At 31.5% G+C, this 27,282-nt stretch overlaps 3 protein-coding genes across 4 annotated transcripts in view; 2 read left to right on the plus strand and 1 right to left on the minus strand.

Annotated features, from left to right (window-relative positions):
- LOC107445174 (uncharacterized) overlaps positions 1–12,213 on the minus strand; it is an 81,329-nt gene extending 69,116 nt beyond the window's left edge. Inside the window, exon 1 of the mRNA XM_087165519.1 lies at positions 12,078–12,213. The gene's annotated coding sequence lies outside the window, so the exon portion shown is untranslated. The remainder of the gene's footprint in view (positions 1–12,077) is intronic.
- LOC122270366 (thiol S-methyltransferase TMT1A) lies at positions 78–7,865 on the plus strand. Its single transcript, XM_087165521.1, has 3 exons — positions 78–200; positions 2,864–3,425; positions 6,061–7,865. The coding sequence occupies exons 2-3, from the start codon at positions 2,880–2,882 to the stop codon at positions 6,295–6,297; spliced, it is 783 nt and encodes a 260-aa protein (XP_087021647.1). The 5' UTR covers positions 78–200; positions 2,864–2,879; the 3' UTR covers positions 6,298–7,865.
- Positions 12,214–16,351: 4,138 nt separating the features above from the next.
- Positions 16,352–26,912, plus strand: LOC107445176 (thiol S-methyltransferase TMT1A). 2 transcript variants are annotated; one of them, XM_043047423.3, is made up of 3 exons: positions 16,352–16,507; positions 18,596–19,124; positions 25,072–26,912. In XM_043047423.3, the coding sequence occupies exons 2-3, from the start codon at positions 18,612–18,614 to the stop codon at positions 25,309–25,311; spliced, it is 753 nt and encodes a 250-aa protein (XP_042903357.2). In that variant the 5' UTR covers positions 16,352–16,507; positions 18,596–18,611; the 3' UTR covers positions 25,312–26,912. The 2 variants fall into 2 exon arrangements, with proteins under 2 accessions (XP_042903357.2, XP_042903358.2); XM_043047424.3 differs by lacking the exon at positions 16,352–16,507 and adding an exon at positions 16,654–16,806.
- The last annotated feature ends 370 nt before the right edge of the window (positions 26,913–27,282 follow it).

A 27,282-nucleotide genomic window follows, 5' to 3' on the forward strand; every position in this document is an offset into this window, starting at 1 on the left:
CAAGTTTTATCAATTTAAATGAATTCTCTGACTCTCAAAGACTGCGTCATTCTGCAATCTGATCAATGTACTTTTTTAAAGATAATTCTTTTAAAACCCCTCTATTATTTCAGGAAGCTTATCAGTTAAGTAAACGTAACAAGTGAATATTTATGCAAATTCTATTTGTTCATGAATATTCTATAAGGAGCCGATGCAGGGTAAGTTATTTAAAATCCTTTTAGTTTACAGTGAATCGTTTTTGTTAAAAGTCTGTTCTAATTCTTTTTCGTTCGTTTTTTTCCTTACGTTTTTGTATTCTATGAAATTTTGGTTACAGTGTATAATTTGACAAATAATAACCTTTTTCAATATAATATTTTTGAAAAAAAAAAATATTATTAAAATATATTTGCTTGCTTTATTAATTTAGGAGAAATAGCACTAAGTTTTAGAACATATTATTTTTCTGAAAAATTTTGATTACATAAAATCTTACGATTAGTAAGTTTTGATATGTAATTTAATCTGTAGCAATAGTACAGATAGTACTCTGTTCTTTAGATTTTTAAAAATTTACTTTCACTTTAGTTTAAGCTGACGAAAACCGATTTGGATGAAGTTCAAATATTATTGTTACGTAGATTACGCAAAAACAAGGAATTTTTTCGAATGTCTAAAAACAGAAAAAGTCATCAATATAAAACATATATTGTCAAATATATAAAACATCTTTCGAGAAATTCTGATCTCCAGGGTGTGCTCATCCCCCCAAATAAATGGGGACCTTCCCCTTGTAAATTTGAAAATCCCCCCACCCCATTTCTGAAAAAAAAAAAAAAGTACAAATAAGATTTTTATTTAAACAGCAATATTTCAGCTATATCCGATCTATCTGAATTCATTCAATATTTAGCTATATCCGATCTATCTGAATTCATTCAATATTTAGCTATATCCGATCAATCTCAATTCATTCAATATTTAGCTATATCCGATCAATCTCAATTCATTCAATATTTAGCTATATCAGATCTATCTCAATCCATTCAATATTTAGCTATATCAGATCTATCTCAATTCATTCAATATTTAACTATATCCGATCAATCTCAATTCATTCAATATTTAGCTATATCCGATCTATCTCAATTCATTCAATATTTCAGCTATATCCAATCAATCTCAATCCATTCAATATTTAGCTCTATCAGATCTATCTGTTAGAAATACTTTGTGGAACATAATTTTTAGAAAACGAACATTGTGAAAAAGAAATGAAAAAAGAAAAAAAAAAGCACTGGAAAAAAAAATGGAATCGCTATGCAAAACTGACATACAAAATGGTTATGTGTTGTTCTCTTTAAAAATTATACCAATTTAAGAATCAATTCGATTTGGACCGTTGACCCCAAATTTAATGTTATTAAATACGTGTTCAATTGTAACTAGATATTTTAAAAGAAATTAATTTATATGCAAGGATTATTTAAAGTAAGCTTACTTTAAATAATCCTTGCATATAAATTAATTTCGGCTAGCCGAAGGAAATTTTTAAAATTTGATTTATTTTTTAATTATATATCTTCTACTATAGTATATTTCATATACTATGCATCCATTGGCATTAGCCATACTCTAGCTGAGTATTAATTACTCTCTTTCTCTGAGGATCTAATTAAAAATATTTGTTAAAATGATGAAATGCTTCATCACAATACAAAGCTTTTTTTAAAAGAAATTATTTGTTTAAAAAGTATTATTTTTATGTGATTATCATACCGCAGTACGATAAGAGTTAATATTGATATTTGAAAAATTTTAACGCTCAGATTAGCGTATGAAATAAACGTATTAAAAAGTATAAAGTGTAAAAAGATCATTTTCGCAATCTTCAAATTAATCCTTTAATTAATTTTAAAATAATATATAACTATTTAATCAATATTAAATTAATTAAAATGTAATCAATTTATAATATTTGACTAATTTGTAGTATTTAATTAATTTATAATATTTAATCAATTTAATTTATAATATTTAATTAATTTATAACATCTAATTTATACAAACTCAATTTTGTCTTGCGATGTTCATTTTCTATAGTCTTTTCTAACGATTTATTGTTTGAGGCAAAAAGTAAAATTTGAACGAAATCGGTCGAATAGCTCGTGAGAAATCGAATTTTAAAAAAGTGTTTAAAAGTTGGTTTTTCAAAAAAATTTGTTCTGACAAAAAAATTTTTGTAACTGCAATAGGAGTTGTATTACAATATCTATAACAGCGATTCTTAATAGGTACATTTTATCATTCCTTTATTAGAACATTTGAAACCATTATCTAATTTAAATGATAATATTAATTTTTGACGAGCATTAAAAAACGATCTGAAGAAAGAAACAAACAAAAAACATTTTGTAAAAAATACTTTTTCTTCTTCTTAAATTCACTAAGGGTTAGGGAAGTATGAACGTTACATCACGCCAATCAAGAATAAACGTTACAAGAATTTATTTCTTTACATTAATATCCCCAAGGTGTATAGTGCGGCTTTCAGGAGAACTCCTCCAGACACCCGTCTCGCATCGTGGCGGGTACTATGGTTACGAGGAACTGTAAGCTAATCTCGTCTTGTAATCCATAGCCACTTTATTATACAAGTAGCTCACTTTTATAACTAAATCTGAAACCATTCTTAAGTTAAGAAAATCGACAGTGGCATCTTGTATAAGGATGTTAAGTGAAAAAGAGTTAGCAAGTCCAATAAAATGTTATTTTGTATTATTGTGCTTTAAGTATTGTTTTTTGTGAGAAAATTATTTGTTGTCCAGTGAATTTTATAACAGAAATGTTTTTCTAAAATGTATTTATCTTTTTTTTATAGTTCTTAAACATCAAAAATGAGAGCTGTTGTGTATCTTAAAAAAATTGAGGTTGCTGTCTACTTGATTTTGTCAATGCTCTTATGGTTTTTATCATTTTCAGTTTTTTTGCCGTTTGTGATCTCTCTTGTACTAAGTAAAACCGCCAGTCATCTATGGTTTTCTTACTTTTTCTCAAAGTTTCTAATGCCATTGTTTGGTTTTATGGTCTTATCTAAAAGAAGACAACTCTTCAATATTTTAAAGGAACATCTGTCGAATCGCAACAAAGCTGTTCCCTTGGAAATATTGGAGATTGGAATAGGACCAGGTTCCAATTTAAGGTTTTACCCTGAGAATTCTAACCTTACTGCCCTTGACGTCAACCCTTCATTCATAGAAATTTTTAATAAAAATAAAAAGTATTATCCTCAAATCAGTTTCAAAAGAACGGTTTTAAATTTTGGTGAAGATATGAAGGACATCAATGACTCTTCCTTTGACGTGGTCATCAGTACTCATACACTATGTTCCGTGAAAAATGTTGAGCTAGTCATCAAAGAGGTGAAGAGAGTACTGAAGACTGTAAGTATTTATTTTTAATTTTGTACATTTAAACTTTGAAAAAGTTGAAATCTTTAAAATTGAAAACTTTAATTTCAGAAATCAAATTTTAAATATACTACTTTTTAAAAAGAAATGGTAACTCAGAAACTATTTAACCCATTTCGTTCAAATTTTGTATTTTGTCATTTAAAAACTACAAACTTTATAATGATAAAAAAAAACTTGTAAACCTTAGAATTAAAAATTTTTTCGGCTATTAGTAAATAACCTAAAAAATATTAAATAATTTTTTTTATCTGGAGTACTTTATTTTTGTTTGGATAAACGCATTTTATTGTTGTGTGTAAAAACTTTTCGATTCGCTTAAAAAGTTCTCGAGACATGGCGAAGTATGCAAAGTAAAATTAACATTAAAAGATCAAAATATTGACTTTTCTCCTGCCTAAACTATTGGGACCATATTTACCAGAGTAAGGCTACTATACACATATTTTAAGAGTCTAGAATCTAAATCCGTTACAAAAAAAAAAAAAAAGAAAGTTTTATACGTTTTTGTCTCTGGTTTCGTAACTTATAATATAGTCTGCACTAATTAATTAGCACATTAAGGGATAGGTCTTCTAGAAAATTCTAATTTTATATTATAAGTAATTCTGGATGTTCGTTTTTTTCCCCGTACTGCACTAATACTTTCCATCCTACAAATATCTAATTATAGAAGTTACAATTATGAAATGCAAAGTAAATATTTGGAGAAGAAAAAAAAGTAAAAGTGTCTGGTTGCTTCAATTGAATGAGAGTTTCTCAGAATAAGTTTGTAGATATTTTATTTTTTAACACAGCATATTACTCAAATGTTTACTTCAGTAAAATTTTTAAACTATTATGAGCATGTTAACTGATTGAAAACTTCATTCACTTCAAAAATATACGAAAATGAAATAACAGTTGACATGTTTCAAGCGCATTAAAAATAAGGCACCCACTTTCTAGACTTGCCGAACGTGAATGTAAAGAAAAAAAATGCGATTGAAACTGGTCAACCGTTATTTCATATATTATATTTTTGACTACCCGTCTCCGGCGACAAGCTTGTTCACATTTTTAAATAATTGGAATTTCTAGTATTTCGATAATTAAAATCGTGTATTCAAAAATTAAGACATGTAAGCATAAACTTAAATCACTCAAGTAATATTGGATTTAGTTTTAATCACTTACATCTTCGCCTGATATCGTAGTGAATTTGTTGTTAAAATGTTCAGTTGCACCTATGCTTAACACTTAAGAAAATACTAATTTGGCTCCTTTGATGGATAATGAAATAACTCAGCAACTTTTTTAAATCAAAAATCGTTTTTATTTGATATTATTAATCATCCGAACCAATGAGTTTTATTTGAAAGTTTTTTTTCTTCACCAAAGTGAAATAAATTTAAACTTAGAAATTCTTTTAAGTTACAGAATATTCAAATTAAAAAAAAAGAACACAATACACCTTAAAGCCAAAAATAAACTAAAATATATAATTTAGCTTAATGGCTCTATTCACGAACTAATAGTCTACATAACTAAGTAAATGGATATTCACGTTAAGAAATTAATATCGGCCTTTACATTCATATGACATGTTTAATTGGTAATTAAAATGGCTTTTTGATTGCCACTTAGTTTTATTTTATTTTCTTAAATCGAAACGAAAGATTTTTTGCTGGAAATTTTTTTAAACCTAATATTTAGACCCAAGACTGATCCAGGCCTTAAATTTTAGTACACAAACATATCCTTTCATGTTTCTAGCCGCTGTTGGTGCTTAACCTCTTGCCATCGAAAATTTGAATTACCTTATAAGTTTTACGATATTTTCATTTAAAGGATATTATTATATAGTTAGAGAATTAAAAAATTTTGTTTAAAAAAATGTCAAAAATAGTCATTTTTATTAATATATGGCAACAAAAAGTTTTGTATGAAAGTTAAATAATCTTAAACGTCTTGAGATTGAAATATATATATATATATATATATATAGAATATATGTAACATAAAAAGCTTCTATTAAACTTTTTATGTTATCCTAATTAACTATTCTAATCGAGATACTTTCTCACACTTTCAAAGGCCACATCCTGTTCTTAAATCTATTTTTGGCTCAAGTATGCATTTAATTAAAAGCAGAACATTTTCCCCTTTCCTCTCTGTGGGACACGCTCTATCTATTTCATAAACCAATAGCAACTACTAAGATTTCCCTCTTTCCCTAAATTAAGACATTTTACGGATTTTACTTTGCAGGATTTTCCCTAACATATAACCAAGGAGCACAACTTTTCGTGTTCACTTTTACACTTCTCATGACTGCTCTGCTTAATAATTAATAAATAAATTTTGTACCCTCCTTCCCGGCCTAAGACCTGTTTTAATCCTTCCACTCGGCAACGACGTTATATATATATATATATATATATATATATATATATATATATATATATATATATATATATATATATATATATATATATATATATATATATATGAATTCTACGAGAGCTATCGCAGAAAACCCTTATAACTTCTAACTTTTTATCTATCTATAATATATTAGATTTCCCGGTCATCAATTCTTTGATGTAAAAGTTTCTTTCTGTTATAGGGAGGAAAGTATATTTTCATGGAACATGTTGTTTTCCCAAAAAATGAAGGAGGTTACCTCATTCAAAATCTCATGGATCCACTATGGCCTATCTTATTTGGTGGATGTCATGTAAATCGTGACATTACTGGAACAATAAAAAATGCTGGTTTCAGTGACCTACACCATGACGTTAGTTATCCTGTTTATTTACCAATTTGGTTCCGACCACATCTCATCGGAATCGCCACTAAATAGTAATGGAATAAATATGTCTTGAAGAATTTGAAATCATTATACACAAAGTGTATATTAACTTTGAAAGTCTTATACATTAATTTTGTGTAATTAATTGTATATTAATTTTGTTATTAATTTTGTGCACAGCTCCAAAGAAGAGATGCAATAAAAATAATCACCGATGATTATTAATGCTGTTTTTCGAAGCTTTGTAGCTGAGGAAAATAGAAAAACCATAGTTTAAGTGCCTTACACTTAAAGCATAGCGATGATTTTGAACTATATATATAATCTTGCCGTGAAGAATTATCTGGGCTTTAGAACAGGCGAATAACTTTTATATTTTGAAAGCTATTAAACTTTTTTAAAAATCACAGATTTAACTTCATTTTTCCACCAAAATGAAACTTATCGAAATCACTGCTTCTTTCTCAGTTTTAGCAAATTTCTATGAGCCCAAGTAATGCAGCATTGGAGTAAGTTTTTAAATATTAAAAAATTAGACCACAAATGGTTTTTCATTATCGCAAAACTGTTTCTTTTCTCCATATTGGCGTTTTGTGCCTTTTTCAAAATAAGCGTAAATAGTGCTGGCTTCAGATAGGCTAAACTTGCATAAGTAACAGTTGCAAACTCACAACAGTTATAAAAATAGCATATTATTCACAAAAAAAGCACTACACTGACTTAAAAAAACAGTCTTAAAGTTTAATCTAAATAGCAGTTCTACTTGTTTAAATTACAGTTTTAAAGACTAAGGGCATGAAGCACGAAAAAGCAAGAAGCACTTTTATTAATGCACCCCGTAATAATGTTGAAATTGAGAATCTTGTAATTATCATAAGTGCTAACAATTAAATATTTTAATTGTGCGTCTCTCAATTATTTTTGTGGAAAAGTAGTTCAAGATTTGTGTAAGTTCAGGGTAGGTAAATCCAAACTATAAAATTATCGGTGAAAGCCAATTTTCATTAAAGGTTTATGCAGTTTTCACAACCTCACACAGAAAAGTGCAGATTTTACATTTTTGTTCGATTTATGCTTTAATCACAGCAGTTATATCATCTGTGTCAAAATTGTATTAAAAAATTACTCATCGCTTAGTTTTCGCACCGAAACCCTCATTTATATTGTTCAGTTTTTAGTATTATAACTTGAAGCATTTGGTTGTAAAACTAAATTTTCTCAAAAAATTCGAAACATTTTTGTATAATAAGGTGCGATTAAAAAGCTCGGATAAACATAAATTTTAATCTATGCAACAAATTTTCTATTTAAATAAAAATTTTCAAATCAATCGCAGTGAATTAATCAAAAATTTGGAAAGAGCAGTTTTCACAGAAGGACCGTGGCACAGATAAGTTTTAACTCTATGTAGTTCAGATTAGTCTAATATAGTCCTATATTTCTGTAATTTTTGATAATTTATGTTAGCCTGTTTGTTTGTTTCTAGTACGGGCTCAATTTTTTTATTTTGCCATGTAAAACTGTATTCTTTAAAATGATGTAAAAATTGTGTACCCTAAGATTCAAAAATTTTCCGACAAATATTAAATAAAATAATAATAAATATTTATTAAAAGTTATTTTTTGCATGAAATTATTTTTGGATAAGTGAATTGTATAATTGCGTTCAAAAATTCGCTTAAAAAACTTCTCGAAATATGGCGAAATGCGCAAAAAGTAAAATTTACATAAGAGTCCTCACTTTGGACCACTTTCCTTACCAGACTATTGGGACCCTATTTCACAGATTGCAACTCCTCCCTGTATTTTGGGGGTCTGAAATTCGAATCCGTTAACAAAAGGTATGTTTACTCAGTAAAAATACGTTTTTGTGTCTGATTTCGTAATTTAAAATATCGTCTGCTCAAATTAATAAGCATATTTGAGGTTACTCCTTCGAATCATTACGAATGACTTCTAGAACGAGCATTAGCTCAAAAGTTATTAATGGTGGTCTCCGTTTTTAATTTTGTACACTCAACGTTTTCCGAAATCCTTATAAATAAGTCCCGCAGTGGACTGATCGTTAAGACACGGTTCCCAGCAGATCACCGAAGTCAAGCATCACTGACTGCGGTTAGTGTGCGGGTGGGTGACCACTTGGATTAGTCTGCGTAGGGACCGAGGGTGTGCGGTATTGGTCCTCGTTAAACTGTTCTACCGTAAAGTGCTCGACTTCGCGTGCAGGTCGTCGGGCTACCGAAGCGGGGGTGCCATCCCCTCTGCAGAGGATCAAAATTGTGATGGCATGTCTTCGGACCATCCTCAGGGATGTTTCCCAGACCGTCACCAATAGCCCATTGTGCAGCTCTAGTGCGACGTAAATGAACAAATCAATCAAATCAAAACCTTATAAATAAAGTTGAATGTTTATACACTGTCCAGTCACATTTATATGACCAGTTACTTTCGACGTAAACGTGAAATAACCACCCAGAGAAAGCAGGTGGTCGCACATTGCAGCAGAGCGTTTGAAAGAATCGAAAAACATTGCTATCATTGGCGTTATGCAGAATCGAAGCAATTTATTCCGCGTTCGAAAAGGCATGATCATTATTTTTCGAGTTAAGGATGGAAGTATTTCCGAATGTAATTTGTAAATCGTAATCATGTAAACTGTTAGCGTGCCAGCAGAGAAATAGAGTACCGTGCATGGCTAAATAGCACAATCAAAATCAGTGTGGTGGCAAATGTGGTACACCACATGCCATAGATGACAGACGTGGACAACGGCTGCTGATATACATTTTGGGCGAAAAGACGTCCAACCCTTGAACATGATCTCCCAGCTAAACCAAGGGGCTATCAACAGTGTTTCCTTAACAACAGTTCAACTAGCGTTTCTGCATTGTACGCAACAGATGTCTAGTTAATGCAACTATGCTGACTGCAGTTTATAGACGGCAAAGACTGGAATTTGTACGCCAAATGAACTGCAACTGGACGTCCACTGAGTGGCAACAGGTGGCTGTTTCTGATGAAAGACGTTTTCTGCTCCATAGGTAGATGAACGTTGGCGCATACAACGTGAAATGTCTGAAAATAATCCCCCCCCCATAGATATTACTTTTTAAGATTAAATGTTACATAAATTATTGAGAAAATTTACTCAAGACAGTACCTTTAGACTTAAATAAGTATAATTTTCGTTCATTTTACTTATTTTATAACCAACAAAAGAATAAATAGTTGGCCTTAAGCGTCCACACTAGCCTCTTGACATGAGGCTAGTATGAACAAAAACCATCTTAAATTTTTTTTTACAAAAGTATCGATCATAATTTGTTTATGTACCATTCAAAATGAAGATAAACATTCAAATCTTAACGAGAAAAAAATACTAGATGTGTTCAATATATTGATTTATAAGCTTTTAGACAAATTTATTAAAGAATAATGTTTGCACTAGCCTCCCTCATAGTATCTCCGAAAAATAGTATCCATGGAAACTGTTAAATATTTTGATATTTGCTCACTGAATCTAAAACGACAAATATTGAATATTTTTAAGAGTTGCTTTCAATGATACCAAACTCGTTTCTAAAATCTCAACCCCTGAAATGGGGGGAAACCCCCCCATCCTTTTATCGCCCATTTTTATTCTCCAGGTAAAAAATACCCCAATTTGGCATACACATTTTAATATTTTAGTTAACAGATGGCGCTACAATCGTAATATGAAAGTGAGATTAAAATTGTTTTAAATGGTAACAGCTTGAGAAATACTTCTCAGATCAAAAAAATACCGTCAAATGCTGTAAATGGTATGATCAAATGCCTCTCGAAAAAATTCAAGTGAATGGGTGTGGGTGGTTAACTGAATGCAAACAATAACAAGCTTCTTAAAACAAGAAGAAATTTAGAAAACTTCCGGTGTATCTCTCCGCTTATGCTTATGAGGTAATGTGTGAACAGGCTTCATCCTAGGAAGTTTTGTTATTGTGATTTGTGTTCATAAATTTACTCGTAAATTTTACCATTAATAAGAGTTTTCTGTAATTTATAAATTCTAATAAGTCGCCAGCCGTAAAAAAAAATCTAGAAAATTAACATCACAACATAAATAAAACGTAATGTTTGCCATGTTTTGAGTGTTATCTCCTATATGGCTATATTTGTGTAAAATATCCTAGTTTGCTATTTTTTTGGGTAGTATCATAGCATGCTGGAAAATCTTCCGAATTCATTTGTTATTTTTTTCATTAAGACTTAAGTAAAAATAACATGTTATATGGTAAACACTACAAATATAATAGTATTGAATGGCGTGCTTTTTCAAGCTTAGGCGTAAAAATCAATCGGAAGTAGTAACCCGGCGACGAATTTTTACCCCTGGCACCATCTGTGAGTAGCTTTACGCGGTCAACCATCCAAATCCTATATATTTTTTTTTAACTTCACTATATTTTTCGGATCCTCTGTATTTATTGATGCATTGATGCATATTGTTGAGAGGTCTCAGCGTTATTTAAATTTTTTATAACTAGTCATTGCAACAATGATTCACACCAAATACATGTTGAAAAACAAGTAAAAGTAAATATCTAAGTTACGCAACAGTTATGGTTACAACTGATTTGTCTATTCAGCGGCCCCCATCCCCCTCAAGCTCTTGGGCAAATTCTAAATCCCCCCTCCAAACTATTCGTTTTATTTAGTGTAAAAATCCACCCCCAAGCTTAAGTGGGCGCATCGTGCGCCCACCTTCCCCCCTGATGGGGCCCCTGTGTCTATTTACGATTATAATTGAAATCGAGATTCTTTAACAAGATTATAATCAATATTATGCCTCGAAATGAGTTATTCTTTGTATAAAAAACTTTTTTTAACAAGCTTTCCGACATATACCAATACCATATTTCACATTTATAAAATCCTTTAAGGTATAAGAAGACGCCCTAAGGTAGAAATAAGTATATATATGTTCTGGTATCCACACAGTCTGACTGGCAGGGGCATACGGGGCAGTTGCCCCAGGCTCTCATGTCAGAAGGGGCCCCCAAATCGAATAGACGATTTATTTTAGTTTCCTTCCTTAATGATGAACTTTTCTTAAACAAAATATCAGTACAGTGTAAAATCCGTCAGTTTTATGTTAGCTTCTTCTTTAATCTATCGTATGAACACAAAAAATCTATATTTCGCAAATCCATGGCTTTGCTTTCTAGGGCGCAATTCAGCTAATTTTTCGCAATTAACATGAACACATTTGGCGCCAAGCAAAAGCCTGCAGTTTTACATGTCGCGAAATGCGATATATTTACAAAAATACGGGCTTCTGATTGGCTTGATTGAGCCATCATAATTGCGAAAATTCAGCTGAATTCCGCCCTAATGTCAGCAAGGATATGAGTTTTTCGCATTTAGATGACAATCAGAAAGCTACATTCGGCATGATGCATTCAACTAGATTAATAGAATTGTCAAGAAATCAATAAAATAGACAGAGCGATAATTCGTCAGACCATTGCAGAGGGGGGGGGGGGATTTTATGACGATTTTAGGTTCTAGTCTATTTTCTTGTTATCTTATCTATAATGAGGTGAAAAATTTAAATACTTCCATGAAGTTCGGTTTTTCATTACTGAAGTATTGAAGCAGAGAGAGGGGGGGGGGAGCAAAGAAGTTTTTACCCCGGGCCCCAATTAGGCTAAGTCGGGCTCCAGCAATGGCCATCAAGAACAAGGTGGAAGAAAATGATATCATTAAATCAGTTTAACAACTTGACTAGTGTACGAAAAATAAAATAAAAAATACTTTTGAATGAATAACGAAACTTAGAGATTACTTACTCGATGAGTTGTTTTTGAGACTGCTGTGCTACGTTGGCGCTTGTTTTGGCGACAAATAGTTTTATTCTTATAACAATCCGCTTTATATCTCATCTTGATACGTTTCGTTTTCAGACATAGAAAAGCGGTTTTGATGAAAGCTTAAGCAATGATAACAGTTTAGAAAATAAAATCCCTTATCTCTTTAAAAAAAATCACTCACAGCATTTACTCATAGAGGTAAGTCGATTTTTGTACTTCATTGCAATGCTAGATTTAATCTTATCTTCAATCAAAATTTTTTAAGGTGATAAAAATTTAACTTCATTTGCATTTCTTGTTCTTGACAACCAAGTATTAGATTATAAACATCGCCTTATCTTGCGCAAAAATATGTATTTCGAAGTACATTGCACATGAAATTGCAGAGAGAGAGAGAGAGTAAGTGTAGCAGTGTTCGTTTGTTTCGCTATAAGTGAAACTTTCAAATATGAAGTTTTACATAGGTGTGATTAAAAAAATTTACATAGGTGTGACCACTTGGATTAGTCTGCGTAGGGACCGAGGGTGTGCGGTATTGATCCTCGTTAAACTGTTCTACCGTAAAGTGCTCGACTTCGCGTGCAGGTCGTCGGGCTACCGAAGCGGGGGTGCCATCCCCTCTGCAGAGGATCAAAATTGTGATGGCATGTCTTCGGACCATCCTCAGGGATATTTCCCAGACCGTCACCAATAGCCCATTGTGCAGCTCTAGTGCGACGTAAATGAACAAATCAATCAAATCAAAACCTTATAAATAAAGTTGAATGTTTATACACTGTCCAGTCACATTTATATGACCAGTTACTTTCGACGTAAACGTGAAATAACCACCCAGAGAAAGCAGGTGGTCGCACATTGCAGCAGAGCGTTTGAAAGAATCGAAAAACATTGCTATCATTGGCGTTATGCAGAATCGAAGCAATTTATTCCGCGTTCGAAAAGGCATGATCATTATTTTTCGAGTTAAGGATGGAAGTATTTCCGAATGTAATTTGTAAATCGTAATCATGTAAACTGTTAGCGTGCCAGCAGAGAAATAGAGTACCGTGCATGGCTAAATAGCACAATCAAAATCAGTGTGGTGGCAAATGTGGTACACCACATGCCATAGATGACAGACGTGGACAACGGCTGCTGATATACATTTTGGGCGAAAAGACGTCCAACCCTTGAACATGATCTCCCAGCTAAACCAAGGGGCTATCAACAGTGTTTCCTTAACAACAGTTCAACTAGCGTTTCTGCATTGTACGCAACAGATGTCTAGTTAATGCAACTATGCTGACTGCAGTTTATAGACGGCAAAGACTGGAATTTGTACGCCAAATGAACTGCAACTGGACGTCCACTGAGTGGCAACAGGTGGCTGTTTCTGATGAAAGACGTTTTCTGCTCCATAGGTAGATGAACGTTGGCGCATACAACGTGAAATGTCTGAAAATAATCCCCCCCCCCCATAGATATTACTTTTTAAGATTAAATGTTACATAAATTATTGAGAAAATTTACTCAAGACAGTACCTTTAGACTTAAATAAGTATAATTTTCGTTCATTTTACTTATTTTATAACCAACAAAAGAATAAATAGTTGGCCTTAAGCGTCCACACTAGCCTCTTGACATGAGGCTAGTATGAACAAAAACCATCTTAAATTTTTTTTTACAAAAGTATCGATCATAATTTGTTTATGTACCATTCAAAATGAAGATAAACATTCAAATCTTAACGAGAAAAAAATACTAGATGTGTTCAATATATTGATTTATAAGCTTTTAGACAAATTTATTAAAGAATAATGTTTGCACTAGCCTCCCTCATAGTATCTCCGAAAAATAGTATCCATGGAAACTGTTAAATATTTTGATATTTGCTCACTGAATCTAAAACGACAAATATTGAATATTTTTAAGAGTTGCTTTCAATGATACCAAACTCGTTTCTAAAATCTCAACCCCTGAAATGGGGGGAAACCCCCCCATCCTTTTATCGCCCATTTTTATTCTCCAGGTAAAAAATACCCCAATTTGGCATACACATTTTAATATTTTAGTTAACAGATGGCGCTACAATCGTAATATGAAAATGAGATTAAAATTGTTTTAAATGGTAACAGCTTGAGAAATACTTCTCAGATCAAAAAAATACCGTCAAATGCTGTAAATGGTATGATCAAATGCCTCTCGAAAAAATTCAAGTGAATGGGTGTGGGTGGTTAACTGAATGCAAACAATAACAAGCTTCTTAAAACAAGAAGAAATTTAGAAAACTTCCGGTGTATCTCTCCGCTTATGCTTATGAGGTAATGTGTGAACAGGCTTCATCCTAGGAAGTTTTGTTATTGTGATTTGTGTTCATAAATTTACTCGTAAATTTTACCATTAATAAGAGTTTTCTGTAATTTATAAATTCTAATAAGTCGCCAGCCGTAAAAAAAAATCTAGAAAATTAACATCACAACATAAATAAAACGTAATGTTTGCCATGTTTTGAGTGTTATCTCCTATATGGCTATATTTGTGTAAAATATCCTAGTTTGCTATTTTTTTGGGTAGTATCATAGCATGCTGGAAAATCTTCCGAATTCATTTGTTATTTTTTTCATTAAGACTTAAGTAAAAATAACATGTTATATGGTAAACACTACAAATATAATAGTATTGAATGGCGTGCTTTTTCAAGCTTAGGCGTAAAAATCAATCGGAAGTAGTAACCCGGCGACGAATTTTTACCCCTGGCACCATCTGTGAGTAGCTTTACGCGGTCAACCATCCAAATCCTATATATTTTTTTTTAACTTCACTATATTTTTCGGATCCTCTGTATTTATTGATGCATTGATGCATATTGTTGAGAGGTCTCAGCGTTATTTAAATTTTTTATAACTAGTCATTGCAACAATGATTCACACCAAATACATGTTGAAAAACAAGTAAAAGTAAATATCTAAGTTACGCAACAGTTATGGTTACAACTGATTTGTCTATTCAGCGGCCCCCATCCCCCTCAAGCTCTTGGGCAAATTCTAAATCCCCCCTCCAAACTATTCGTTTTATTTAGTGTAAAAATCCACCCCCAAGCTTAAGTGGGCGCATCGTGCGCCCACCTTCCCCCCTGATGGGGCCCCTGTGTCTATTTACGATTATAATTGAAATCGAGATTCTTTAACAAGATTATAATCAATATTATGCCTCGAAATGAGTTATTCTTTGTATAAAAAACTTTTTTTAACAAGCTTTCCGACATATACCAATACCATATTTCACATTTATAAAATCCTTTAAGGTATAAGAAGACGCCCTAAGGTAGAAATAAGTATATATATGTTCTGGTATCCACACAGTCTGACTGGCAGGGGCATACGGGGCAGTTGCCCCAGGCTCTCATGTCAGAAGGGGCCCCCAAATCGAATAGACGATTTATTTTAGTTTCCTTCCTTAATGATGAACTTTTCTTAAACAAAATATCAGTACAGTGTAAAATCCGTCAGTTTTATGTTAGCTTCTTCTTTAATCTATCGTATGAACACAAAAAATCTATATTTCGCAAATCCATGGCTTTGCTTTCTAGGGCGCAATTCAGCTAATTTTTCGCAATTAACATGAACACATTTGGCGCCAAGCAAAAGCCTGCAGTTTTACATGTCGCGAAATGCGATATATTTACAAAAATACGGGCTTCTGATTGGCTTGATTGAGCCATCATAATTGCGAAAATTCAGCTGAATTCCGCCCTAATGTCAGCAAGGATATGAGTTTTTCGCATTTAGATGACAATCAGAAAGCTACATTCGGCATGATGCATTCAACTAGATTAATAGAATTGTCAAGAAATCAATAAAATAGACAGAGCGATAATTCGTCAGACCATTGCAGAGGGGGGGGGGATTTTATGACGATTTTAGGTTCTAGTCTATTTTCTTGTTATCTTATCTATAATGAGGTGAAAAATTTAAATACTTCCATGAAGTTCGGTTTTTCATTACTGAAGTATTGAAGCAGAGAGAGGGGGGGGGGAGCAAAGAAGTTTTTACCCCGGGCCCCAATTAGGCTAAGTCGGGCTCCAGCAATGGCCATCAAGAACAAGGTGGAAGAAAATGATATCATTAAATCAGTTTAACAACTTGACTAGTGTACGAAAAATAAAATAAAAAATACTTTTGAATGAATAACGAAACTTAGAGATTACTTACTCGATGAGTTGTTTTTGAGACTGCTGTGCTACGTTGGCGCTTGTTTTGGCGACAAATAGTTTTATTCTTATAACAATCCGCTTTATATCTCATCTTGATACGTTTCGTTTTCAGACATAGAAAAGCGGTTTTGATGAAAGCTTAAGCAATGATAACAGTTTAGAAAATAAAATCCCTTATCTCTTTAAAAAAAATCACTCACAGCATTTACTCATAGAGGTAAGTCGATTTTTGTACTTCATTGCAATGCTAGATTTAATCTTATCTTCAATCAAAATTTTTTAAGGTGATAAAAATTTAACTTCATTTGCATTTCTTGTTCTTGACAACCAAGTATTAGATTATAAACATCGCCTTATCTTGCGCAAAAATATGTATTTCGAAGTACATTGCACATGAAATTGCAGAGAGAGAGAGAGAGTAAGTGTAGCAGTGTTCGTTTGTTTCGCTATAAGTGAAACTTTCAAATATGAAGTTTTACATAGGTGTGATTAAAAAAATTGCAACTTATGGCCCAGGTACTTATTTATTGATTTTGGAATCAAAAATAAAATTTAATAAAAATAATTAAGAGAAAAGATTTGCACAAATTCTAATTGTTATTTTAAATAATTGCTATTGACATTTTAAACTATTCCACAAACATCATTAATAAATAATAAAATAAAATAATAACTTAAAAAGTAGGGGCGAAATAAAAAAAAATAGAAAATAAATAATTCCATTTTTGCCTCTTTCAAAAAAGACATGAGGAGAGCCCTATATGTTTCGTTTTAGGTGTGAAAAAAATAGAAATGTTTCAATTATTATTATTATTATTATTAAGAAGGAAAATTTTTTTACTGTAGCATTCACCACAGAGCTCTCATTAAAATGTGACCACTCTGACCATTAATTCCATTTGGTAATAATATGGCGTTAAAATGTGTTTGTAGAGATAGAAAAAAAAAACTTTTTCTATTATTTGCCACAGATATCAAATTAAAGTTTGAGTGCTGTATCCAGTCGGAAAGGGAACATAGCGTTACGTATGTGGATTGCCTACAATACAATAGTTTCTAGTGATTTTGCAGATTTTGATGTTTTCGTATTTCTTCGCTTAAATATTAATTCCCAATACTAAATATATAAGCTCTTTTTTAACTTCATTTTGAAAAGTGAATTTAAAATCGTATATTAAGAAAACCTTGCACATAAAAAAATGCATGCAGAGAAAACAAGGAGATAGGTTGATAGAATCTAAATTCGTTTTTAAAGTCTTATAAATATTTCAAATAAAAAAATTGTCCCTTTCTTGGAGAAATAACCTTGCAAGTTATGAAATAGTTATGTTGTTAGCATGGATTGCGATGACTCAATGGTTAAAAGCACCGAGCTGTCTTTGCAAAGGACTGGGGTGTGATCCTCTGGGAATGGGTGAAGCTCACCCAGCTTCAGATCGGGAGGTACCAGCTTGTTTGGGATATAAAGTTGGTCTAGGCTTAATACTGAGCATCTTACCATACGCAAGACAAAATTCTTAATGGTCCCATTAAAAATTTTTGATGGTTTATGGTGGTCAGTGGGATTCATGATGGTCACTATCATCTAACATTTTCCATTACGTGTTCATGAATTAGGATATGCCAACAAACTTCCATCATTCCATGATGGAAAATGCTACTTTAATACTGTTATGGTTAACCATCAAAAGAAGTTTGACTCTCATGGATCAACAACAGGTTCATGATGGTTCCAACAATACATTTCCATGATGGTTTAATGGGGATTCTTGTTGGCTCTCAGGAATATACCATTAGAACATTTAGGGTTTTTTTTTTATGTTGGACCATCGTAAATCAATCCAAATTCCTGCATTGGGATGGTGGTGGTTCATGATCGTTCTAACATTTGATTTCTAACATACTGTGATGGAAATTCGTGATGGTTCAACTTAAACAAACCATCAAAACAAGTTGCTATTCTTACGTTGGACCATCATAAATCAGTCCGAATTCCTACATTGAAGTGATGGCTACTTATGTTGGTTACCATCAAAAAATATAATGGTTCATGATGGAATTATTGATGGTTACCATCAAGGTTATGTTGGTCCATCAATGAAAAACCATCATAAATTTTGACTTGGGTAATCATGTCCTTGGTTATGAAATTTGTGGAGCCTTATTCCCCCTGATCTTCATGGCCATGCAACGGAAAGCTTTACTTTTTTATTAATATTACTAGTATCGTTATTATGAAATTTGTGCCAACTAGATTTTATGTTTGTATGGCTTAAATATTCTTTTAATTTTTTTTTCTTTTCAGATTAAGTCTTTGCAAAATGGAAATATTCATTTATTTGATTCTAACAGCTATTTGGTGGGTGATATCACTTTCTGTCTTATTGCCGTTTCTAGTTTTATTGCTGATAAGCGAAACAGTCAAAGATAAGTGGCTAACTTTTATCTTCTTAAAAGTATGCGGACCACGATTTGGACCAAAGTTTGTACCAATGCGTAAGCAACTTTTCAAGCTTTTAGAAGAACATCTGTCGAAGCGAAACAAATCTGTCCCGTTAAAAATGTTGGAAATTGGAGTAGGGGGTGGTGCAAATTTGCAATTTTATCCTGAAAATTCTTCTCTGACAGCCTTAGATAAGACTCCTCCTACACTGTTCGATAAAAATAGAAAAAAATTTCCTCATGTGAACTTGGATGGAATCGTTGTGAACTACGCGGAAGATATGAAAGAAGTCCCGAGTGGTGTTTTTGATGTTGTTGTTTCTACGCATGTTCTATGTTCTGTAACAAGTGTTGATTCTGTTATGAAAGAAGTAAAAAGAGTTCTCAAACCTGTAAGTATTCCAAGTACTATTAGGTGATTGCGAAAATTCGAATCTGGTTTGAATTGCGTTAAAAAAAGGGGGGAGCACTGTTATATATCCGGTGAGACTGCAAAGGAATGCGACCGACAAATAATTGTGACAAAGTATATTGAATCAACTCAACTGATTTAATTTTGAAATCTAAACTAAATATCTATGTTTGGTTAATACAGATAACATCTTTATTTATTTATTTTTAAGATATACATACGGCCGATACATAAATCGTTAAAAGGGTAAATTTTCCATATTCACTTCATGTTTTTGATTCGGATTATTATTCATTCTGCTTTCAGCAAAAATAATTTGAAAGGCGAAATGATAATACTAATTCTGCTGACGAACTCAGATTCGTTAAAAATATTTTTTTTTAAATATTCAAGCTGATTAAATTTTATTTAGGCTGATTTAATTTTATACAGACTGATTTAATTTTATACAGGATGTTTCGCTTTTATGCAGGATGATTCAATTTTATACAGGCTGATTCAATTAAGCGATCACAAACTCGGAGGGGAGTTAAGGATTGAGAGTTGCACATGCCCATGCATAACCAGAAATGCCATAGTAGTACTTAGCTACAGATGTTTTTCTTGAATTGGTTGTTCGTGAACTGGAACTTTTTATTATCAGAATTATTTTAATTTCATGTTTTCTAATAATGATTGTAGATTCCAATAGGTCATGAAATAGCTGAATGAAATGATTTTATTGGTGGAGACCAACTGGTGAGTTTGTTAAGTTAGTCCCGAAATCATTAAGTTAGTACAGCATTCATTAAGTTAATCAACTGTTTCTCAGCCTATTTGAATAGAATTACTAACAATAATTATTAGAAAACATGAAATTAAGCTAATATTTAATACAAGTTTGTACACGCTTAGCTGAATCACCCTGAACATAAGTATCGTACTACTATAAGTATTTTGCTAAACGAAGTTAAGAATGAAACAATACAACGAGAACAAAGCATAAATAAAGGTACAGAAATGGACATGATGTAGTTTTAGTCCGGTAATTACAAACCTTTATCAATGTCTGAACTCAAAATTGTTTAATTGTTTGTATTTAGACACTGAAGAAGGTTCTTGTTTATAATACTGAAACTATATATAGTACACAGTTGGAATTTTCCTTCAAAAATTATTCTGAAGTTACCGGTTGTGGTCGGTCCATGCAATTAACCGTAAAGTTTATGCTAAAGAACATTTTTTATCTTTTTGGTTTTGAAACCGTTTACAAGTTGTCTGATTCAAAAACAGTGAATACAAAACTTTACGGTTTTTAACCATTTACAACTATCATAATTTTAGAACAGTAAAAAAGAAATTTTACTGGGCATTAACAGCTTTATTTAGCTGTCATCTGTGTGTGAATGAGAGTATCGTATTCGTTACAAACTAATGAAGTAAAGGACAGTGGCAATTCTTTATTTGTTGAAGGAAAAGGAGGAAATATTGGGGTGTCAAAGCTGGGACTGGAACCCCCGTACTGTTTGTTATAGGACTGACAGATTAGCTCTTTTTGCTCATTTGTATTATTCTGCAAAGAACTAAGTGGCTTCATTAGGTGGGATTAGTTACTGCGATAAAATTCTGGTTGTTTAACAGTATTAGTTGAAAGCAGACGATAAAGAAATTTTCTCTCAATTAACAGTCTGAATACAATTTTATTTATGGTTGTTTGACTGTTTTGTTTGAATATGGTAAAACAATGAGATAAATTGTTATTTAACCATTTTTTCGAGAAATTTCTAGCCGTGTATTTCTATTTCTGCAACTTTACTTGTGCTTTGTTCTCGTTGTTTTGCTGTGCTGTAAAGTTTACCACATCTTGAATCTGGATAGACCAAAATAATAAAGAAATGATTTTCCAAAAAGAAAACCATTATGGCTCTTAATTTTTTTATTTATTTCTTTATTTATTTTACCAAATGTATTATTTTGAGTTTTATATAACTCTAAACCTTATAGACTTAGATGAAGAATATTGTTTAGTGCTACAAAATCAGCACGGTTCATCGTTTTTGCGAACTAACTACTAGATTGGTAAAAAAAAGCTTTTGTAGATACAACCTCAAAGGGTTACAAACATGCAACACATTGAAAAGCGAAAGAAAACCACGTGGATAATATGTTATTGATCAATACTCTTTTTTTTTACATAAAAATGTGTTGTATTTTCTTTGATTTCAAATATGATTCCCGAAATTTTGCAATCACCTGATATATCAGCTCAATTTTAAATGTTTTTACTCTCAATTAAATATTATCATATAAGATAATAATAAACTTCATTATTGCACTGGCACTGAAATAAAGAGTCAACGCCCGCCTCACTCCGATGGAAATACGAAAACTTAACGAACAATGTAAGTAGGGTGTATTTAATGTTGAAAGTGAACGAAGCGTGAATGATAGAATTTCACATAAACAGAACAGGACATCTAATTAAAAAATTTGCAATAATTAATGAAACAATAGCGTTAAAAGCAATGACGCGTAAAATACAAAGTAGCTGATCTCAATCTTATCAAAGCACGTAATAGAAACAAAGTTCTAAAACATTTAAAATTTCAAGTATTTAAATATATTTGAAGACAATATGCAATTGATCTTATCGCATGCTTTTTTCAGAATATTTGTCAAAGTTAAAGCTATTAAGGCATGCATACTATATAGTGAGAAAAATAAAAAAAGTGAATATCCTGAATAACTTTCGATCTAATGGTTACATTTTTCCCGAACTAGTACTTAAATTTTATATTTTAGCTTACGAAGTAGAAAAACGAGCTTGGCTTTTGATTTTTTTTCCGATCACAAAAACGAACCGTTTTACGATATCTCAAACAAGTTTGAACCGATATACTTTTGAAATCTTAAATCGAATAGTTTCTGAGTTAGCTAATTGTAAAAATGTCGTATATTTACAATGAGATTTTCAGAGAATTATACAACTGATTTTATTCAAATATTTGTAATTTACTACTTAAAATTTTGTTCTCTAAATTGAAATAAAAATTGCACGAAAATTGGAAATTTGTGTGATTATATTGAACGAAATAATAAAGAAATCATTTTAAAAATAATTTTTTGCATTGAATTGTCTTTGACTAAACAAATTTTTTAATTGCGCACAAACCTTTTTTGATTCAATTAAAAAATTCTTGAGATATTTTGAAATACACAAAAAGTAAAATTAACATTAAGGAGACTAAACTTTTGACCGATCCCTGACCTGTTGGGTTCATATTTAGCGGCTATCTCCCATATTTTGAGGATCAAAATTTCGAATCCATTAAAAAAAAAACGTTCATACATTTATCAGAAAAATACGTTTTTATGTCTGTTTTTTTATTGCTTAAAATATCCTCTGCTCTAACTGGCATATTTAAGTTTATAAGGTCTCGATTAATTATATATTGGCACTTGATTCTCGAAAATCAAATCATTAGATCAAAAGGCATTCAGGGTGTTCACTTTTTTACTTTGCATATTGTACGAAAGTGTCGGATATCATACAAAATTATAGCAATATTTAAGTGAATTATGCGCATGCAGTGCACTAGTGGAATTTTATATGGTATAGAAAATGATGGCTCAGGGGATAGAGCGTTCGCTTTCCAATGAAGTGATCCGGGTTTGAATCCCAGAGAAGGCTAGTCGATACGAATTCCACAGTGGTAGACGGGTCATATGTTAGAGTCCCTTTGTCACCTGGCTAACCGTGGGAGGTTCTCGTGGTCTTCCTCTCCATGTCACGCAAATGCGGGTTAGTTCCATGAAAAAGTCCTCCACGAAGGCAAATTTCTCCCAATACTTGATCCAGGAGTTCCCTTGTCTTCCGGATTGGGTTCAAAATTACCAGGCTACGGAGTAGAACAGTAGTCATAATCCCGAAATTGAGTCGGCTCTTCAAATATGGTTATAAAATATAAAATAAAATAGTATGGAAAAAGAAATGATTATTTGTTGACTTTTTTTTAAAACAGAATAGGATACAACCATTTTCATTCAACCGTAATCATTTCTTTAAACAGATTGATACATCAAAATTAAAATTATTCAATGAAAAGATTTTGAGATTTGGTTTCAATAAATTTAATTTCCGATTCTTACGAGATTAAATCTCAACGTGGCCGGAGGCAGAGTTCCGTGCACAATGTTCATAACATATTTGATGAGTTCAGAATCATTTGTTGATAATTTCGTTTACCAAACAGCCCAACAATTTTGAGCGCATCTTACGATACTTTGAGCACAGTCATTAAGGATTTAATCATTTAATAACTATCACTAACTCTAAGGAATTAATATAATAATATATAAATTTAACGACGTAATTAAGCAGTAAGTTTGACCATGATTGAAAATTTGTTTTTCCCATTAGTTTTATATTTATTCAATTTATTATACAATATATCGTATTTATACAAGAAAGATAAGATTTATAATCTAGTACTAAAGCAGGATTACCTGATAAAATAATGAAATGTAACAAACAACTATTTTGAATTTTCCCTAGTAAGTAGTATGAAAAATTTAAATAGAACAGAAAATAATATTGCAACAAGTACATGAAAATGAATTACCAGAAAGTGTAAAAGAATATCAAATGATTGTAACGAAATTTATAAACTTTATTTTTAGGATTATTATATTTCATTTTACTAAAAATCAAAAAAAAAAAATAGTTGAAACGTCAAAATAAGATAATAAAAAAATGAAATATTTCGAAAATACTTAAAGATAACTTCAAATATTGTAAGTTAAATGTCTTTTTAAAAAAATTAAAGATAATAAAAATATTGTTAAGGAAGAATTAACGATATCACTTTTAATTAATTTTCAGCTGATGACAGCTAAAGACTTCCGGATCTTCATTAAATAAAGAGCTTATCACGTGATCATTCTGGCTCATAACAATATACCGACAGCAATGAAAAATGGTTTTAGATAATCAAGGATGATAAAGTTTTTTTTAAAATCATATAGACATCATAGAGATATTATTATGATAAATGTACAGAGTAATAATCTATAGAATTTCTAAACATTAGTAGGTTAGATTGAAACTAATACTTTCCATGCAATAAAAATATGGTTAGCCACAATAACGATTAATCCTTATTTCGTTTTGAAAAGAAGTTTTTATTGTTGCACAGGGGAATGATGAATATTTTGCTACATTGGAAACGACAGTTTATAGGGATATTTTTCAGCTCTTAAAATTGAAAGGTGAAAATTCAATTCTAAAAAGAAACTAATTGAGAAATTAGTCTATAGTTTCTAGCTATACGTCTTCTTACCCTTCCAGGAGACAACAATCTCACCTATCTTTCCTAGCGAAACTCTATAAAGCAACGTTTCATAAGTAATTAACTCTTTCGATACTGGATGGACATTTAGGTACACTACTTGGTCAAATAGCAGAAAGAAAGTTATGCATTCTTCCTTAATCCTTTAATGCAGAAATTTTTCATACAAATTAAATATATTTTTCATACTTTTTCCATTATTTTGTATTAATTTATGTCAAAATGAGTGAATAATATTACATTTAGCATATTAATAATTTATGGTTATGAAATACACCATGACACACCGATTCTGCGTTAAAAGTAAGATCTTCCAAATACGGCTCACTTTCTAACGAATATTATATATAAGCAATGTTTCGGAAGTAATTAAATCTTTCGAAGTAGGATAGGAATTATTGCTCACTACTTTGCCAAATGGCAAAAGAAACTCGTAATGGCCGTTGGTTACGATTCCACGAGAATTATGGTATGGAAAATTTACAACAGAAATTTATAATTTATTAAAAACGGAAAAGCTTTTCGTCTTTTGTTAATATTGTTATTTAGTAGAAAATAATTTTTTACCTATTTATTTATTTTTTACTTATTTCTTCACAGGGAGGCAAGTTTCTTTTTATGGAGCATGTTGCTTTTCCAAAAACTCAAGCAAGCTACTACATTATCCAACTGTTTGCTACACCACTGTGGGCAATTTACTTTGATGGATGCTTCTTGAACAGAAACATTACTGATTCAGTAAAAAAAGCTGGATTTAGAGATGTGCATTGCGAACACACCTATATACCATTCTTACCAATATTTTTTCGGCCACATATTTCTGGAATCGCCACACTGTGATAGCACATTACTTTATTTAGCATATCACAAAATTTATTCTAAAAATGAGGTAACTCATATGTTATGTATAAATATAATGCCGTCACGAATATAATGAGATAAACAGGACTTTATAATGTGATTGGATGAAATTCTCTCATTTCAATTAATTCGAACGTATTATATAAAATACAATCATTTAAAAAAAGCTTTTGTAAACAATTGAAAAATGCTTTATAAATATCTTTTATTTTATCAAAATTCCAAATAAACCATTTAATATATATCCATATGTATCTGAAATGTAAAATTGGGTTATATCAAGGAAGGAGAAAAAAAAACTAAAGGGTAACAAAAGAGAACGTACACTATCTTGACCTGTCACTTGGGAATAAAAAAAAAAGAATATGTTATTCATTTTTTTTTTGGCCCGGCTAGCTAAGGATGTGAAATAATATTCGCTATTGCGACGAACTATAGGGGGCGTTGTTGTATGAGACGAATTCCTGCGATTTCCATATGAACAGTCATACAGTTACTCTAGAGACGTCTTTAATGTATCGTTTAGCATTGTAACGTCCCTTCTTTATTGTGGCTTATTAATTTTAAAAGATAAAAAAATTTAATATTGCAAGTTTGTTGATAATAGAAGTTAAAAATTATTGAGAACTTTTTCTTCAAATGTTTGGCGTGAATTTCTGAAAGATTTACCAATTATCTGGATAGTTTTTTCAAGTTCTTCTGTCCATTCCTTAGGGAAATTTTGCTTCTTATTTACTGCTAAGAAAATGGCATCCGAATTTGCCAATGATTACGATAGAACTATATGAAAACTTAATAAATAAATGCCTGATATTTTCAGGTTCCGCTAGAGGGCGTACTCAAGCGTACCATTTGAAATAGTTAATGTGGACATTGTAGGACTCATTGGTCCACCTTCTGCCAGAAAACATAAATATGTTTTGGGTATATTCGATCAACACTTCCGCTGGCTTGAAGCAATTCCTTTCACGATCGCTAACTGCTGAAGGTTCTTTTGGAGATTTTTATGAGAACTGGAATACTACAGATGATCGAGAACAGTTCCCTTGTTGTCAAGCTAACCAATTAGTTCCATTAAAAAGACCACGAAAGCAAAATTTCTCCCAATGCTTGATCCAGGAGTTCCTTGGTCTTCTGGATTGAGTTTTAAATTACAAGGCAAGAGTTGAACATTAATAGTCGTAAACCCAAAATTGGGTCGGCTGTTCAACGACTGTTATGAAATTAAATTTAAAAAATAGATCACTAGCGACCAGAACACCGACTTTGTATCAAAAATTACGCGAATGCATAAATCGTCTTGGATCGTCCCCACGATCATCAGCTCTGGGATATGCTACAAGCAGTGGCCTGGTAGAAAATTATAACAAAGCACCCAAGAATGCTCTGCATCAGTGGTAATCAAAGTTTTTCGGCCTAAATGATCGAACCTCGTCTGACGGAACCCCGACTTTATATGTATAAAAAAAAGCTCTTTGCGAGCTGTAAATACACTAACCAAAAAGAAATACTGCTGATTATTTGATTATTTTGAAAATATTTAAAGTGAAAGATGAATAAAATAATTAATCAAGACAAAATTACGAAGCATTATTACGTGTGTACTTTCTGAAAATAGATAAAATAAACTGAATTATTTTTTTTAAAAAGAGAATTGTTATAAACGTTGGGAGTAAGCATCAGAGAAACTCAATTTTTTATCTTGAATTTGGTTATTTATTTCGAAATAAAAAACCTCGATGAAAAAGTCTTATGCAATTTTTTTATGAATGCATATCAATTTCAAATTTATTCAATGTGTTATTGAAAACGGTAATTTTTTCATCGATACTTTACAAAAATAATTTCATGCAAACAACGGAAATATCAAGTAAGTTATGGATTGTTGTTATTGTAGCTATACAAATAATAATAGCCAATAATAATTATACAAATATAATTATTATTGGT

This window comes from Parasteatoda tepidariorum, chromosome 6 (genome assembly GCF_982258835.1).
Source record: "Parasteatoda tepidariorum strain Cologne lab strain chromosome 6, Ptep-v5.0, whole genome shotgun sequence".
Lineage (NCBI taxonomy): Eukaryota > Metazoa > Arthropoda > Arachnida > Araneae > Theridiidae > Parasteatoda > Parasteatoda tepidariorum.